The sequence below is a fragment of the Hakea prostrata genome, unplaced genomic scaffold (assembly GCF_041222555.1).
Source record: "Hakea prostrata isolate BN-2017 unplaced genomic scaffold, UWA_Hpros_2 contig_37, whole genome shotgun sequence".
Classification (NCBI taxonomy): Eukaryota; Viridiplantae; Streptophyta; class Magnoliopsida; order Proteales; family Proteaceae; genus Hakea; species Hakea prostrata.
In genome coordinates, this window is record NW_028291156.1 from 321,407 (window position 1) to 341,067 (window position 19,661).

Below are 19,661 nucleotides of genomic sequence, written 5' to 3' on the forward strand. Positions count from 1 at the left end.
CAAACCAACTTAAAAATGGATGGTGTCGATTTTCATAATCACCTGTTACTTTGTTTGGAAAGAGAGAAATAACACAATCTTTAACAAAATCACCCCCAGCCCCAACAAAGTGTTACATAATACTTCCATTTGGATCCGAGATTTAAATCTTAACACAAATGAAATTGCTGAAACCACACACAGCGAGACAGTTGTAATGAGTGATAAACCAAATATTTGCTTTTATAAAAGTGTCACTAACTTAAGTGAACTATCAACTTTGATGTGTGCAGAGTACATAACTCAGTACTAAACAACGTCAGATGGAGTGTTGGACTATTTTAGAAAGGACAGCTAAAGTATGTCAGTACAGGAGGAATTGGGAAGGGGAAGTATAATTGAGGCTCTATTAGTTGGGATAAAGGATGGAATAAATCAACCACAACAAAATAACATTCAACTGAATGAAATATGGTGCAATGAGAAGGATGTGCTAGACCTACTCTCACCATGGAATCACAACAAATGACCAATAGCTTATGTCCCGCTTTGGTAAATATAATATGTAATATTAAGAATACTAACTTTAAGGGTTTTAGTCAGTCTACACTCCAACAATGGTTCACTTATATAGCATCCGTATCCTTCGTAGAATATCAGAAGACATTAGTTGTATTAGATACTACTAATCTTTGTAATTGATGCCTTAAGTAATAGTAAATTTTATTCAGCATAAAAAATTAAAAATTAAAAAACTTTGTGTCATCTTTCTTCTTTTTCTCTTGAACGTCTCTCTCTCAACCGAATTACAAGAATCTATTAAAAACATTTGCAATAGAAGAATTTAATGGAGTCCTGAAAAGGACAGGATAACATGCCACACTTTCAAGCAACCACGATGGGGGACCAAATTCGTCACATCCCTGTAGGATTCATAAAATCATATATAAGTATATCTCATTAAACAAATGTGTAGAAAAATACTTAACACTTCCCTATGATTTTTCAAACTAATAACAATTGATGGCGTTGAACTCCACACGCCAAGGAAACCCAAAAATTTATTTACAAAGTATAACTAGCTGGCAAGATCATTGACTATCCAACTATACTGTACAATAATCTCTCTCAATCTCCCTCTCTCTCTCATATGTAGTATTTCTGAGCTTCACAAAACTAAATTAAGCAAAATGGATTTTCATGAAGTTATTGCCCAACTTATATATTACCTTTGGTGAATTTTTGCAAACATATTTTCTATATTTTGATGGGTAAATATGAAAACTGATTGCACCACTGTATAAGCAAGACACTTATATATATAAGTACTATTATATATACATAAACCTAAGGAGATAAGAGTCAAGTTACAAATCATGGTAAAAGTGCATGTAAATTCAATTTTTATTTTCACCTCCTTTTTTAAGCAATTCTATCCAAGCCGCGAGACAAAGGTAAGAGGAGCAAAAAGCCCAACTAACAGGGGAGTGAAAACTGATCATTTAGTCGTGCTCGCTGCCAATCGGGCCCTCGTTACTAAATGATCCGCTACTGCATTAATCACTTTAGAACATGTACTTACTCTATGAACATATTCCTACACCATAAGTAAAAGCATAACTAGTATTTACTCTATGAACTGAAAAACACAGTGGTATACCTCCATATGAACAAAAATGTATACACGAGACACAAAATCCTTTCAATAGCTTGAAAAGGAAACTTGACAGAAGGTTCTAGGGGTTTGGGGGGACGGGGAGGGGGGGGGGGGGGTCTGGACATTTACCAATAGCTCCATGACTCATGAATTAACAAATATGTATAAGTTGAAGGGAGGGAGGCAAAAGGTATGGTTTGTGATTTTTATTCATGCAGGTCATAGAAACTTCTGAAATTATTTTTAATTTCAGATAAAACAAAAAATATGTATCAATTTTCAGGAGTTTCTCTGACCTACATGGGAGAAGAATCACAAACCATACCCTTGCCTCCCTTTCTTCAATGATGCTTCAAGGGCACAGAAAAGCATGTACCGGAACCCCAGAAGACAGCTCAATCAACCAGATATCTGCATGTGCAGAGAGACTTCAGCCTGTCCATTTTATAGCCCCTAAAGCAGCCGGAGTAGAATAGCCGGAAAAACAAACTTGTCACCAGTGTCTTCATCATTGTCTGGTCTTAAACTCCTAGTTTTGTGCTTCTGTAACTGGTTCTTCTTCTAGGATTCTTCTTCGAATCATTTTTGTAATAGAAAATAAAACAAGATACAGCAACAAAGAGTCCCCGAAGAGGCTTATAAGGTGAAAATATAATTTTTATGTTTCAGAAAATACAGAAGGACATTTGTCTTTCTTTTAATTTGATGAGCTATTGAATAGATTCTAAATAATGGATGGTACCGGAAAAGGTAAAATAAGAATTATCTGGTTGATCTTAGGAAAGAAACCCACCAAGACTTAATAGTGTTTTAACAGCTTTTTCAAGTCATTATTGAAAGTTTATGATTCAATATTTTCTTTCAATAAAAAAATATATATAAAATGAAGCTTTTAGCCAAGAAATTTTAGCGAAAATAGGAGATATTTTCAATGGTAATGGAACTATAGTCGGCGGTGGTAGATTGTGGAGTATACAAGGTAGCAGAAGTAGAAGGAGTAGAGGCAGCTGCAATAGCAGTAAAAGAGGGTGTATAAGGTGGAGGTAAAGGCAGTGAAGGATGAGGCGGTGGCGGTGGAGGTGGTGGTGCAGCAACTGACACTGTTCCGGGAGAAAGCAAACCGGCATGTGAGGATGAAAGGAGATTATTAATCTTTTCTCTATACTTGATTATCTCAGCTCTCACTGCAGTAAGCTCAGCCTGCAAAGACTGAATTTGATGTTGCAATGCTGAGATCGCACCCATGCAACCATAGATTGGATCCCTAAGCCTCATGTTGGCCTCGTAAACAAGACTATTTGCTGCATCTGCTCTCAGGCTCTCTGGTACTTCCTGGAATAATTGATGAGAAGAGAGCAAAATGGGTTTCTTTCTGAAAAAATATTAGAAGTTAAAACACAGAGAAAGGTAAAGAAGGTTAGTTTCTCACCATTAACATCTTGGAAACATTACTTGCACCAAAAACTTTATGAACAGACGCGAATTTCTGGGGCTCGTGAGGTGAGAAGTAAGGAGAGAAAGGGCATTCTTGAGCGCACCTTCGTCTCAGAAGCTTACAGGCAGCACAGGGTGTTATGGTATTAAGGGACCCAAGAGATCCCAACAAGTTTCTCCTGCCCATCTAAAAAGATGCATCTGCTTCTCTCTTGATCTTCTTAGCTATCTCATCAAATCTCTCTCTCTGAAAATGTGGGGAAGAAAGAAAAACAATTTTCAGAAGGAAATTTAGTTAATTCTTCAATAAAGGAAGTGATATTTGTGGTTTTTTGTGCACCCATTTTGTAGTTGATGGAAGAAAAAAAAAGTTCACAGAAGATATGAAAACACTAAAAAGTGAGCAGTGAGTGAAAATTAGGCTTCGGGCAGTAATGCTTATGCAGAGAGAATCAGTGAAAAGTAACTGTTGATTGTCTTTCTTTTTCCATACCTGTCTCTGGACATTCAAGCAATCTAACCATGCTCCTTGGTGATGGAGAGGAGTTGAAGAGAGAGAGAGAAGGCTTCAGGGGAACAAGAAAGGAGAATATCAAAGAAAGAAGGAGTGCTTAAAAGGCAAGTTAACAATGGAAAGTGGGCCAATGTCCATAAAATAATAAAACAAAGGGTTGTGGTAACTATGCTTGTCTATTCGCTGATGTACGAGGATTGGACCGTGAAGGTGAATTTTTAGCAGAAGACCAAGAAGAAGGAAGCAAGAGAGAGAGAGAGAGTTATAAGTCAAGGATGTAAATATCACCTCTGCTTGCTCATGTGGAACTCTTTCTCAGTGTTGACTTTAGAATTAAGGTGGAAGAAGACAAAAAAAAAAAACTTTGGCCCAATGACTTACCGTGGGTCCCATCTCATAAAATTTTATTATATTTTGACGTGTGGAGTCTAAATTAAAAATTGAGGTAAATTAAGTTGAAATTCTAACGGAGATTTGAACTTCCATTAATAGGAATGAAATTTTAGGAAAATGTTTAAGGATTAAAAAACAATGATTATGATAAGATCTGATAAAATCAATGGCTGAATCATAATCATTGAAATCCATACTAGAAAAATCGTGAGTGTGAGAGAGAGGAATAATTTGAGAAAGAGAGTGAATACTGATAACTGTGGAGAAGATTTTAAAAAATTTCAATATCTATTAACTACTCCAACGTGTGAGAAAAAAGAGAGAGAGAAGAAATAGAAATAAAAGAGGAGATTCATGAGAGAATAAATATGAATGAAAATATAAGAGAGAATATGAGGAGAAATTCATGGATCGTGAGTTAGTTTTGAATTAGAATTTAACCATTTATTCCTTAAAACTAGGAGTTTAATGATAACTATTTGATTATGATTAAGAATGATATTTGTACCCATCATCTATATTTTAAATTTTTATTTTAATTTTTGGAGGGGGCTAAATAGTGGTATTTCACACGAAAAAAATTAGAAAAATATGTAGGCATTTTTAAATTTTCAAAAATCCAGGGGCCTGGCCCCCTCGGTCCCTACCTGGCTCCGCCACTGTGCGTGGGTTTGCTTGAGGCTTCAGCAGCTGGTGAGTTGTGGTGGGTTATTGGGAGTTGGAACTCTTACTATGAATGCTTAGTCGTGATCTCGATCTTTGGTTATTTATTTGGATTAAAGTGTTTTTTATTTTCCACGAGGCCATTAGGCAAAGAATTAAAGTGTGCATTAAAATAGTAAAAGCTAATCAATGATGCTCAGAGATTTTGTTCACTGTATTCCTTCCTAACATTTTATGATTTTGTTTCGGTTCGGTGTCATGAATGTGTTTAACCGTTGAGCATACTTTGAGACTGTCAGATCGAGATTTCGGTACTGTTGATTTTTAACCGTCGTGATTGAAATCTGAGTTGATTTTCAACATCAAGATTTCTATCCGTCAGCCCTTCTTGTATCGCTTTTCTAAAATCTAACATTTCCTGAATTTCTCTTCTTTTCTTTTCTTATTTCTAAATGAGTAAAAACATTCAGTTTAGTGCTTTTCTGATTCAGTACTCTAGCGAATCCAGGGTGCTAAAATGCATAGATATAAATTTTGTGGACAAATTGATAAAAAGGAGAGGTTAGTAAGAGACTATCCAAGACTAAATACAAGGATTCTCAAATATAACAGTGAAGAAAGGGGTTGGGTTGTCCTCTTATGCAACATGTGCATAAGAAGATGGCTACTTTCACCGTTGACTGGTTGAAGTTTTATAATTCAATAGTTTTGGTAATACTCTATATGTATCAATTCAATTTAATTGACAGGGGAAAGATCGTTACCTGGATTTGCTTTCCTAAATAATAAAGTATACGAAGCGGAAGTAAATCTGGATCCACGTTTTCGTTCCACCACCAAATCTCTACCGGGATAATTCCACAATCACAAGGAAAGGGAAGTATTTCCACAACCCAAATGCCGTGTGGAAAGAAGATGGAAGATTGATCTAAGGCCAAGGAAGGAAACCTCAACTGAGTTTCTCCTTCCTGCGTTTCTTCGAGAGAGGGAGAGAGAGATGGGAGCCGCCTCCTTTTCTTGGAAAAACTTACGAAATGTAAACACAATGTGGTGGTTACCAAAATATATAACCCTATTTTGTAACCGCCCTAATAGTGAGTTTTCAAATTTACCCTTGGGCATTTAATTTATTAATTATATTAATAAATTCCAACAGCTCCCACTTGCACAAAGGCAAGTGTTAATCTTTCAATGTGTCCAAGACACACATGTATATCCCAGATATACATATTCAATCTCTCTGCTATATATCCCAGATACATAGACCTTTTGTGTCCCAGACACACATGTATATCCCAGATATACATATATATTGATCTCTTCACTATCTATCCCAGATACATAGACTACCTGTGTCCCAGACACTAATATCCACAAGTCATACTGGCAAAATGGGTTGTGCGACCTGTGATATACCTGCACACGTGAGCCCCAAACTAGAACCTTCCCAGAAGGCCAGAATGGCACATCACTCAAAGAAACATATCAAATAAGTATTAGTATACTACAGTGTCCTAGGTTTATTCAAACTCACCAGACTGAAGGTATCTCGATCCCTCTGAGAGATCACCTTCTTGTCCTTAAAATGTTCACTACTGTAACACATACAGTTGGTGTGAAACCCAGCCCTAACCTAACCCTGACCTTGACCTGGTAACCCGGTTGTTTTTAGGTCCGAAGACCCGGAGTAAAGGAAGAAGCCAACTATGGGCCATGGATGTTGATGATGGAGTTCCATACTTGGAAGTTTGTGCAGATTTGGAAAGGAAGCTGCACCTATCTGAAGATGAGAGTAGTTGAAGGACTTGGAGTATTATCTGACTTGGTTTGAAGGTATTTCTACATACTAGATATTTCACTTGATATGTGTGCAAAAGCCCATAAGGTTTAGAGCTCATTTGATCCTTCAATTCCCTGATTATTCCTTACTGTCTGCCTTGGTCGACTGATTGGTCGACTGGACCACTTAACCAAGCACTCGACCGAAGGATTGTTAAATCCGAGAAAATCCAATTTTAGGGTTTTCACTTATATTTAAACTCTACTTCATGTTTCTTTGCTACGGCTGCCTCCTAAACACTTTTTGAATGTGAGAAGACCTCTCCGAAACTCTCTCTGATGATTCCGAAGACTCCTCTGCAGATCTGAAGCCTCTCATCTCTGATCTGACAATTCAAGTTTAGTAATCGCTTCGACATTACGAATTTCTTTTCTTCGATCTTGTTCTTGATTGAGATTAGGAAGAAGATGCTGCATCCTTGCAACCATCTCTTCGTGATCTCCTTCATTTATTTGAGATCTATGATCATCATCATGACCTCAACCCTAGCCGAATTAATTTCTTGAAACCCTGACCTTGTACGATCTTTCTAGAAACCCTTGGTAACCTCCCATGCGAGGGAAACCTCATGGGTAATATTTATGTTAATCTAAACTAGATTTTCTATGATTTCTTGTTATTTTCTTGATAGAAATCATTCCCTTTCATCCTATAATCATAACCTTTTCATGAGAGCCATAAAAATTGAAACCCTAATTTTCTGGGTCAAATCAAGAACCCATAGTTTGACCATGATTTGATGTTTTTATCTTCCCATATGATTCTAATACATCCTAGGAAGTTCCCCTTGAATTTCAGATCAATTCGACTTCAAACGAAGAAGTTATAACCAAATCAGTTTTAGCATTGCCGTACTGACTCGGTTGGTCGACTGGGCCAGTCTACCAAGCACTTGACCAATGATGTCAGTAGCTTCATTTTTCGCTCAATTTGATCCGTTTGCTCTCTGATCTTTTGGGTATCTTTCCTAATGTTGTATCTATGATTGTTAGGAGTTTATTTGCTAAGTTTGGAGTTGCTCTCTTTGATCTTTGGATTATCTTCGGCGATAATCAAGGTAAGGACAGTTATTTCATAATAACATAGATCGCATACTCTCTGGTTTCTACTTTATGAAACTATGAGTTTGGTTACTGTTCTTGTACTTTATACTTCTGATGTACTACTGTAAGTACAGTAGCACTTGTTTATGTATTCTTTTTCATTATTCAAGTATATGAGATGTTTATTACTGCTTGATCGGACTATGCTTTTACATTCTCTTTTATATGATGAATTGTTGGTTGTGTATGTCATGACTGATCTGAAAATGTGTTTGATTAAGTATGGTTTGGGATTGGGAAGTGTCCTTTTGATGCTTCTGTCCTTGGACATCGGAGGGAATAATATGGGATGTTCTCCGAAGAAGCCCATTGACGCTTTCCCGAATCATTGGTTGTCAACCTAGGGTTGTCTAGCAGTGTTTGGCTAGGATGTCCCCGTTATATCAGACCCAAATCGGAAGGGTATTGAGACCGAACGACCTGTGGTAGCAATGTGATTCACGGGCGCTCAAGACCGGTAACCAACCAGTGAGGGGACGTGAGAGCTTCCCGTTTACCATATGTGGATAACCAATAGGGTTGATGAGTCCGTAGTCTGGGACTATTAGGACTCTAGTGCGAAGGATACCGGAAAGGATCGTTAGGGACGAGGAATGGACGTATGTGGAACTGAGTTGATGTGACTGAGTAGATGACTTGCATTGGGCTAGGCTTTACCTTGACATGTGCCAGTACTTAGACCAAACGGTGATGTGAGAGAGTGGTGACAAAATCCCCTACCATGGTTTGATAAGGACTTTACCCAATTACCCCTACAGACCCAAGATGCCAGGATGGATGAGGGGGAGTGACTGACGACCCAAAAGAAGTACGGTGCTATGACTTAAAGCATGTCTGCCAATAGAGACCAGCATAAATAGAGTTTAGATGCATACAAACATTATTTGTTTCGTACTGCATTGCATCTTGTTATGATTTGCTGCATGTTATTTATGTTGTTATGAGTTAACTTGCCTTACTAAGTTTCTTTCGAAACTCATTCCTTTTTGTACAATGTTTTGTTAGATTATTCTACAGGTTCTGACTACTATGACGGACAATACGATGAAGCGCAAACTGATGAAGCGTACTACACGCAAGGTGTTGGCGACAATCAAGATTACACTGATGATCCCTCGAGCGATCAAGTTGCATACTATGATTAGTCGTAACGTGGAGTTGGAGCATCTCTATTGGACTGATGAAGTCCACTATTTTGAAGATGTCATCTATAGGATAGAAAGCTCTTAAGTTTAGTTTGTCTTTCTTAGTTTCTTTTGTTTCAATTGTAATTCCTTTTAGACTTACATACTACGTTCCGTTGTATCTGTGGAGTGAGTTTCCGCCTCTCTCTACTTCTTTTGATATCTTCGGATATCTGGTATCATTTTCCGCACTCTAATTATATTGATTATTCATTTCTTGATTTTAATCTTTTGTTTATAATATTTAAACCATGATTATCTCCTGTTTATGATTATGTTATTGTATATGTGGGAGGATGATTTTCTCGATACTTGATCTTTGGGGCTATGGATCACACTCCCGGGTATGCTAGTTACTGTACCGGCTGGGGGGATGTGATAGTTGGCGCCATCAAACACTTTTAGGGTGTAGTTGAATCAAACCTTTCCTTTCGCCCCAGACCATCACTACACTTAGGATTGACTCCTTTCCCGGTAGTGCCCCTTTAGGTCAAATCTATCATGACCATAGGTAACACCCCAAAGTAGCCACATCAATCCTTCGTTTCATGATGTCGTCGAAAGTCACTAAGAACACTAATGGACCATAAAGTCTAGGACTCACACAATGAGAGGAGCAGGGATCCATCCTCTCATTTCCAATGATCGCTAAGCACACATAGTATGATATACGTGCTATGGTGGAGCATTCTATATACAATAGAACGTATGTCCATCTCAACACCATACAGGTCTTAGTTTAGTTGCAACCCTCTTGCGCCTAACCCGAGTTTCTTTATTGTCGCCACCCTGGCGCCACATAAAGTACTCGCACCTGGCTCCTATAGGCAACATGAATAGTGGGAACATTCATGTCGATTCTCTTCACTATAGAGAAACTCATCTTGATTCCAAATCAAGGCGACATCATGATTATGAATTGACTACACAAAGTCATTCACAATCTGTCTCATCTCTGCTTGCCTCCAAGGCGCCAGAGGCGAATGCTCGTGTGAGTAAGCCATTCTCTTGCCTATTGACATATCTTGTTTTATACTATAAGAACACAATCACACAGAAAGTGAATAAAATAAATGCTGGAATGAACTCATATTGCTCAATAATAAGAAAGTCTCAGTACAAAAATAAGTCACAATCTACGCAAGCCCAACGATTTTACATGAGAAATAAAAACATCCTTGGCTGTAGGTTTGGTAAGAGGGTCAGCTACCATCTGACTAGTAGATATGTGCTTAAGTACAACTTTCTTCCTTGATGTAATGTCTCTAACAAAGTGATATCTCAACTGTATATATTTGGTCTTCTCATGATACTTGGATCCTTGACATAGCTAAGAGTTGTCATACTATCACAGTAGACAAGGGCAGCCTCTTTGGATGTCATCACAATATTAGTATGTCGAAGGAATCTCCTCAACCAAACAGCTTCTTGAACTGTAGCTGAGCATGCCACATACTCTGCTTCCATGGTCGAGAGGGATATACAAGCCTGCTTCTTGCTACACCACAAAATGGCCCCACCATTCAACAAGAAAGCATATCCAGAGGTTGATTTGCGCTCATCAATGTCTCCAGCCCAGTCGGCATCACTATAGCCAAATAACCGCAAATCCGATCCTTGGTAACATAGCATGTAGTTACTCATTCCTTTGAGATATCTCAATATCCTCTTAATTGCTTTCCAGTGCTCTATGCCTAGGTTTGATTGGTACCGACTAACCAAACCCATTGCATAACAAATATCCAGCCTAGTACACATCATAGCGTACATTAGGCTACCCACTGCACTGGAATATGGAACTCTTTCCATCTTAGTTTTCTCCTCTGGAGTCTTAGGACCCATATCAATGCTCAAATGCAAACCCTTCTCCACTGGAGTATCAATTGGTTTGCAGTTGTGTATCTAGTATCTCGTCAAGACATTGTCAATATAGGTCTCCTGAGATAAACCCAATAATCTCTTTTGCCTATTTTTGACAATCTTGACACCAAGCACATAGCTTGCTTCACCCATGTCCTTCATATCAAATACGGAGGACAACCATTTCTTAATGGTTTCCAATAGCTCCTTGCTATTACTAGCAATAAGTATGTCATCTACGTATAGTGTCAGAATGACATAATTCCCATCAAATCTCTTGGTGTAAACATAGTGGTCTTCCTCAAGCATGGAAAACCCATTTTCCATCATAGCTTGGTGGAAGCACACATTCCACTGTCTAAATGCTTGCTTTAAGCCATATGTGGACTTCTTAAGCTTGCACACTTTGCGCTCAAGTCCATTTTCTTCAAAGCCTTAAGGTTGATCCATATAGATCTCTTCCTTAAGTTCTCCATTGAGAAAAGCAGTTTGTACATCCATCTGATAAAGCTCCAAGTCCAACTGAGCAACAATGGCTAGTATGAGGCGAATTGAGGCAAACCTAACCACAAGGGAAAAAGTTTCCTCATAATCAACGCCCTCTTGTTGGGTGTAACCCTTGGCCACTAAACGAGCCTTGAATCTCTCAATAGATCCATCCGCCTTTTTCTTAATCTTGAGAACCCACTTGTTCCCAATTGCTTTTCGGCCCGGCTGCAAGTCAACCAAGTCCCAGACATGATTAACTTTCATCGACTCCAACTCTTCCTCTATTGCTTTCAACCATTCCGTTGAGCTTGACCCCGCAAGAGCTTCCTGCAAGCTCTTTGGTTCATGCTCATCGACTGAAGTCATCTCACAGTCGATCTCTTCAGGAGTTACCATGTAGGCTTCATCCTCTATGTCGAAACATTGACGAGGAGCTTGCCCGCACCCACTACGGTGCAAGTGCATGTCAGATTGCTCACCCTTTGAGGTAGCTGTCACATCTGCACTCCCACTCCCACTAGGATCTTCTGGATGAACCCCAGGTTCATTATCCAGAATCTGAATCCCTGGAGTGACAAGACCACTATCTTGTATTTCAAAGAATTCCGATGATTCTTTGTTAACTCCTAAAAGAGATGGAAAATCATTCTCCAAGAATGTTGCATCCCTAGACTCAAGTTCCGTTCTCCTCTCACTCTCATCTAGTCCAATGAAGACATGGCCCTTTGAGGGTTCAGAGTACTCACAAAGATACACTTTCTTCCTCTGGGTCCAAGCTTTCCATACTGGTGAGAAGTATAGTGAACATATGCTACACATCCCCATGCGTGCAAGTAACTCAAATCTGGCTTCCTTCCGGTCCACAACTCATATGGTGTGGAAGGAACCGATTTGGTTGGAACTTTGTTAAGGATATAGGCCGCAGTTAGCAAAGCATCTCCCCAATAAGAGATGGGTAGATTTGCCTACGCCATCATGGATGTCACATCCACCCAGCCGGTACCCCATTTGGAATACCCGGGAATGTGGTCCACAGTCCAAGGATCAAGATTCATAGGTTCATGCCTCCCACATACACAATGACATAATCATGAACAAAGATAATCAAAGTAAAAACAATTAATACTAAGTATCATGAATAAGATAAGATTAAATAAATCAGAGTGCGGAAGACAGATAATATCAAAGTGTGAACATAATCATAAAGGTGAGGGAAAGTATGATAACCACCCTCTCAGAGCAGCGGAAAAGAAGTGTGATTAAGTTAATTACAAGTTCAAGTATCAAAAGATAATCCAAAAACAAGTTAGTTACATGACCAAAGGTTCCATAAATACACCAAAGAAATGGGGCACTAAGCTAGGGTTTCCTCTACTCTAATAACAGTCTCCTCAATGGTACGGATGAAGTAAACCCAGCTTTGCCGCTCCCTCACAACCGTGGGGCTAACCCTGGTGCGAATAGCAATCCTCCTCGGTACCAACACTCGGATCTTCACAGATGCCACTACCCGAAGGGTAGTATGCGGAATCATAGTCCGTCTCGAAGGGGGTGCCATCGTAGTCTTCGGTACCTGTAGGATAATCTAAAAACATTTGTACAAAAGGAATGAGTTCGAAGAACTCAGCAAGGTAGTTATTCCATATTGAGAAATCATACACATACAGAACATACATAATGCAATGTGATATGGAACATATGATGCAGTATGATTTTAACTCTATGAATGCTAGTCTCTAGGGTAGACATGCTTTAAGTCATAGTACCATACTTCTTTGGGTGGTCAGTCACTCCCCCTCAATCATACAAGATATCTTGGGTCTGCCAAGGAAATTTGATAAAGTCATCTCAAAAACCATGGTAAGGGAATAGGTCACCACTCTCTAACATCACCATTTGATATAAGTACTGGCGCATGTCACAGTAAAGCCCAGCCCAATGCAAGTCATCTACTCAGTCGGTCAAGTCAGATCCAGATACGTCCATTCCTCACCCCCGACGATCCTTTCCGGTATCCTTCACACTAGAGTCAGCGAAATCCCGGATTTTGGACTCATCAACCCTATTGGTCATCCACAAATAGTAAACGGGAAGCTCTCACGTCCTCTCACGGATTGGTTACTGGTCTTGAGCGCCCGTGAGCCCAAGTCTAGCCATTTGCAACCCTACCAATAAATGGACCCTTTCGGGTATCCGTAGCATGGTTTATGTCCCCTACCAGATTGGTTACCGGCCTAGAGTGCCCATCCAACCATACACTACCACGGGTTGTTCGGTCTCAATGCCCTTCTGATTTGGGTCTGACATGACAAGGATAAACCTAGCCAACCAACTAGACAGTCCTATGTATGTCATCCAATAACCCGAAAAGGTGTCTATAGGCACCATCGGAGAACATCCCATACTATTCCCTCTGATGCCTAAGGACAGAAGTGTCAATAGAACACTCCCCAATCCCAAGTTGTACGTAAACAATCACATATTCAAGTTCATCATCTTTCATGCATCCAATACTTCTTATCATAAAAGTTAAATCATGATATTGAAATGAATCATCATAGACAAAAGTAAACAAGAATAGTAATGTAACATGACAGTAGTATGAAGATGTCAATACTACTGTTCTAACACATATATAACAATCTTATAAAGATTTAAGAGTAGTCAAAAGGTTCTATTCATAAACAAGAACATAAAATATAAGTTGGTGATCTATATGTTTATGGAGATAACCATCCTTACCTTGGGTTGAATTGATGATGAATTGAGAGTACCAAGAAATAGTCCAAAATAATTGTTAAGGCCCTAAACAAACATCAATAATAAGTTAGAGAAGAAATTAGGAAGATTGGATATTAATTGGATCAAAACTAGCCAAGGTTGCTGTCAGCAACAACTTTGGTCGATGGTATCGACCAAAAGGATCGACCAAAATTTCCTTCGGGACAGAATGATAGATTTTGGGGGTTTTCATCCGAAATTGGTTTTCCGGTGTTCGGATCAATCTGAAACTTGGAGGAACACTTAACAACAGTAGTAGGACACTATAAGTCAAGAAATTTACTCAATCCAATGGTTCAAACAAAAAGCCCCAAATTGAGCTAACAAGTTCAAGTGACAAACATCATGACATGAGTTGGGATTGATTGCATTGTCATGGAAATGGCATGTAATAGCTAGGGGAACTAATAGAATTTCGATTGGAATCATATAGAAGTGATAAACATGAACATAGTATGTCCTACAGCTCAGTTTGGTACAAAATGACATGATGTTAATAGAAAAATAGAGGAATACATATGCTAAGCATGAGGTGGAGGCATAGCATCAATGGATGGCAAAGAAACTCATAGGTTAATCATGTGTAGACACTTGGAGTGGTGGTTGCAAGGTTGCAGCACCATTTCCAATATCTCACCAGCAACAAAGGAATAGAAAAGAATAGAAAATGGTAGGATAGAGAGTGGAATGGTGATTCATACCTTAGTGTGGAAGATGTAGACAAGAATCAATAGTAAACAATGAGTTTTGATGAGGTGCCCTTCACACTAGCCAAGGAGATGCCTTGGGAAGCTCTCCCCACGATTTCAGGTGAGAAAATGATTGCACAAGGGCTCAAGGCTCGAGGTCATAATAAATAGAATAGGAATATTCCATGGAATCTTTAACTTGGCAGATTGGGAAACTTTGGTCGATGGTTTTGGTCGAATGGCATCGACCAAAAGGATCGACCAAAATGTTTCTCAGCAGAAAAACAGGTTTAGTTCAGCAACTTCAAGTAGGGATTTGAAAGGCTATACAAGGTCAATTTGAGCAAGGTTTTCTTCCACAATTCAATCAAGAAGTCTAGTTTCGGGGATTACCTTCGGATTGTGCACAGGAAGTCATTAGGTACATCAACTAGATTAATCTTCTCCGATGCACAGACTTTCCTTAAACACTGATAATGCATTTAAGCAAGGGGTATCATCATCAATGTCCATAGGCTCGGTCTCCAAATCATGATCATCAATCAGAATGGTCCATAGGTCTCTTCTACCACCGCTTCGAGTCTTCGGACCTGAATACAACAGTGGATCCGGGTTAGGGTCAGGGTTAGAATAGGGCTGGATGGATCTCACCATGTCTAGCAAGGTTCTATTCCTCCTCTCAGCAACCCCATTTTGTTGTGGAGTCCCTGGAATAGTAAGTTGTCTAGATATCCCCTTTTCATCACACAACCCTTTGAACATATCGGAGAGATACTCTCTACCTCTATCCGGTCTAAGAGTTTTAATCCTTTTATCTAACTGATTCTCAACTAAGCTCATGAATTTCTTAACACATTCTAGAGCTTCTAAATTATGAGAAATTAGATAAATGTGACCAAACTGTGTATAGTCATCTATGAATGTGATGAAATAGGCCTATTCTTTTCTAGTATGCACATTCATGGGTCCACATACATCTGAATGGATAAGTTCTAAAGGAAGAGAGGCTCTCAAAGCCTTTTTAAATGGTTTTCTAGTTGCTTGTCCTGCTAGACATGATTCACAGGTTGGCAAATCAGATAGTGAACCTTGGCCTAAGAGACCTTCTCTTGCCAACATGTTCATCCTATCTAAGCTAATATGTCCTAGTCTAGCATGCCATAAATTAGAATCAATACACACAGTATTTTGGCAAACAAAAGCATTACTAGGATTAGATAAATAATCCATTGTATCCAATACAATAAAACCATTATTAAGAAAATCATAACCATAAATTGTATCACCTAGATACAAAACCAAAGAATTGTTTTCAAATACAACTCTAAAACCATGTCTCATAAACCACTCTTGTTTCTGTTCCCACCTCTGTTACTTTGCCTAGACCACTGAGGTTGAGCTCTCTCCTTCTTGCGCTTGAAGCCTGCACCCTTACTAGTGCTTGTTTCAGCAGCAACTACTTCAGCGTGAGGGGCATCGGCCAACATCCGATCCTCCTCTAGCTCAAGGTGCTTGGCAGCTTGATCTAATGTCTTGACCTCATCAACATGAGTCAAGAAGATCTTCATATGCTCCTAAGACTTAGGCAATGACCTGATGATTGCAGAGACTTGCTCCTTATCAGTTTTTTGGTGCCCACATGCGCTCAACTCACTAATCATGTTGGACATGATGGTTATATGCTGCCTCATGGTGTGACCCTGGCGCATCTTATAACCATCAAATGTGAGTCTGAGATGGCGGCCTCTTGTGGTGGAAGTCCCTCCATACTGGAACTTCATAGCCTCCCACAAAGACTTTGCAGTACTATGCTTCTCTAACCAAAGCATTAGGTCATCCCTCATGGAGCTTAGGATACTAATCCTAGCTACCCAGTCTTTCCTCTTCTAGGCATTGTAAAGCTCAAGGTTCCTGCTATACAGTGCAGTGGTACCTTCCTCAGGTGGGGACATGGTCTAGTTTACGGTTTCCAGCACGTTCTATTCTTCTAGGAGATACTGCACCTTTCGGTGCCAAAGGTCATAATACCTCTCATTCAGTTTATCTCCTTTCGCGAAGTTAGCAACAATGCTCTTGGTAGCAGCCATTTATTCTAGAGATATTACACACCAGAATGAGTTCAATTAATCTAGCATAAAACACAACTCACGCAACAGAAAATCATACTAGCATAGTCAACCTATAGGATAAGCATTTAAACCAAAAGACATGCTAACAAACATTCAATCAAATTCTCATGCAAACCCACATAGACTTATATACTAGTTTCATTCTGTGCAAGAAACATGATTGATAGACCCATAATTAAAAACAACAGTTTTATTAAAATAAACATGTAATCATGTTAATGCTATGAGGTGGTTCACACAGAACACTTCTACCTCATTAGCTCCCACTAGGCCCCATTAGGCCCCATTAGGCCCTCAATGCTCAAACATCACATAGATTGTGCCATTGATGTCCAGTAAATAGAAACACATTCAAAACTAGACAAATTCTCAGATGGATTCTGAGACGGCTCTCCGTCTAGGAATCCGTCTCGCTTTCTGCAACCAGACGGATGACCGTCTCCTAGACGGAAAATCAGTTTGGGTCACTGTGTTATGTCAAACTGGTCCACAGTGACAAAAAAACAACGTTTTTTCTGATTTTTTCATGAACGAAATTTTTTCCAAAAAACGGTAAAACACATTTTTTTCACCCAAAAAATCATCCAAAAACACATGAAAAAAATCCAGCAATAAATATTAAAAAAATGTATATTTATCATGGATTATCAATTCATGCAAAAAATCATAAGGGAAATTTACAAGGATCCTCCCATTCGGATCCGAACCCAAAACATAAGGGTTTCCAAAAACCCTATCAATTCTCCCACGGGTTTCGTATTAAACCCTGGATTCTCCAAAACATAAGGGTTTCCAAAAAACCCTATCAATTCTCCCATGGATATCGTATTAAACCCTGGATTCTCCATGGGTTTCCATAAACCCTTGATCCTCCCATTGGATCCATACAATGAAATTAAACAATGGGGAAGAACAAAGAATTGTGGGAACCACGGCTCTGATGCCAATTTTGGTAATACTCCATATGTAAAACCCAGCCCTAACCTTGACCCGGAAACCTTGTTATTTGTAGGTCCGATGACCCGAAGTAAAGTAAGAAGTCAGCTTTAGGCCATCCCAGTGGAGGACTTGGTGTCTGGCTTTGAATCCATGAAAGTTGATGATGAAGTTCTATTTATGGAAACTGAATCTTGATGAAGATCGGATTAGTTGATGGACTTGGAGTGCTCTCTATCTTGGTTTGAAGGCATTTCTACCTATTAGGTAAGTCACTTGACATGTGTGCAAAACCCCTTTAGGATTGGATTTGATCTGGGTCTTCAATTCCCTGTTTTGGAATTGCTGTCAGCATTGGTCGACTGATTGGTCGACTGGACCAGTCGACCAATCCACTCGACCAATGAGTGTTGTCTTTGGCAATTAGGTTTTGCTTGCTCTATTTAAGTCCAATCTCGAGTCTACTTCGTATTTGCTGCCTCCAAACTCTTTGGAACGAACCAAAGACCTCTGCAAGTCATCTCCCTTGCATCCTTGGTGATTTTCTTGACGGATCTTCGTCGAAACTCTTCCTTTTCATCAAAAGGTATGTCTACACTCTCTTCTTCTCCTCTATCTCTTATTTTCTTTCCTTTTTGAGTTGAGACAGTAGAGGAGATGCTGCATTCTCTGTTGCAAATATCTTTGGACTTGTCTCTCATGATCATCCTAAGGATTAGAGGCTAGAACAATGATCTTAACCATGATCATTGCAAGCTTTTGAAGGAATCATGATCAAACCATGATCCAATCTTTGTTAAACTTCTGATTTGAATTCTGATCTCCTTGGATCTTCTATATTGATCATGATTAGTAGTTAATTGCTTTGTTTTCTTTTCATGATCCATGATCTATCAATCTCTAGTTGTTCTCTTCTACCATATTATGTGTTCTTCATGAATCATGATAGTTACATATATGGTAGGTTTTGTTTCCTTATTTAGATTTATGCTTTTAAGCGTATTTCCTTGAAGATCTAAGTATGCTTTTCATGATACCTTTACCTGAAGCAATGATCCATTCTTCTATTGTTCTTGTCTTTGATTTCTATTTCGAATTCATCAAGATCCATGGTTGATCTAATTATGGTAACTTTTTGTTTCCTAATTTGGATCTTGATGGCTTGATTTGATTAGTGTTTTGAGGTCCCCTATATGTTAGAATACTACTGATGTAGTTTACCCCTTGATTAGTACCCTTTTGAACCACCAAATTCGGATTTCATATCTTAAAACTCTGTTTTTTTTAGGCTACTGTCTGCTTTGGTCGACTGATTGTCGACCAATCCACTCGACCAATGAGTACAGCAACTCCAGAATTGGTCTGTGTTGGATGTTTTGGTATCTTTTCTGTTAGGGATCTTTCCTAATATGTTGTATACACTTGTTTAGGACCTTCTTCTCAAGTTTGCCAAGATCTTACTTGATTTCTTAGGATTCCTTTGCGAGTTATAAAAGGTAAGGATGGTTATTTCCTTAATTACATAGATAGCATGAATCTAGTTTCTATATTTGAATATCATTGATATGTTTCCTTAATTAGATTCTTACAATGATATACTACTGTTGCATAACTTTAATTACAGTAGCATTACTTAGTCATATTGAATTGACTCATGTATGATTTACTTACCAATTATATACAAAGTGATTGCAATTATTGATTTCTTTCCGTATATGAAGTTACCATATATGTGATGGTATGAATTGATGCATGTGTGTGCTTAAGTATGGTTTGGAAAGGAGAGGTGTCCTTTTGACACTTCTGGCCTTGGACTACTACGGGAATATTATGGGATGTTTCCGGAGATGCCCTCTGGACACCTTCCTAAACTGTTGGATGACATATCTAGGATTGTCTAGTAGTGTTTGGCTAGGATGTCCTGTTATGTCAGACCCTAATCGGAGGGGTATTGAGACCGAACGGCCTGTGGTAGCAATGGGGATTCATGGGCGCTCAAGACCGGTAACC

At 39.0% G+C, this 19,661-nt stretch overlaps 1 protein-coding gene across 1 annotated transcript; it reads right to left on the reverse strand.

The window, feature by feature from the left end:
- Positions 1-2,285: 2,285 nt before the first annotated feature.
- On the reverse strand, positions 2,286-3,635 carry LOC148999131 (LOB domain-containing protein 15-like). The gene is made up of 3 exons (XM_089141451.1): positions 3,564-3,635; positions 3,066-3,317; positions 2,286-2,968 (listed from the first exon to the last, which is right to left on the reverse strand). Exons 2-3 carry the CDS (start codon positions 3,255-3,257, stop codon positions 2,543-2,545), a joined length of 618 nt encoding a protein of 205 aa, XP_088997577.1. The 5' UTR covers positions 3,258-3,317; positions 3,564-3,635; the 3' UTR covers positions 2,286-2,542.
- Between the last annotated feature and the right edge of the window lie 16,026 nt (positions 3,636-19,661).

Bases quoted from the DNA above. Each gene is read 5' to 3' on its own strand.
- LOC148999131 (XM_089141451.1), bottom strand. From the start codon at position 3,257: ATGGGCAGGAGAAACTTGTTGGGATCTCTTGGGTCCCTTAATACCATA. The intron at 2,969-3,065 runs GTGAGAAACTAA...CAATTATTCCAG, and splicing joins ATGTTTCCAAGATGTTAATG to GAAGTACCAGAGAGCCTGAG.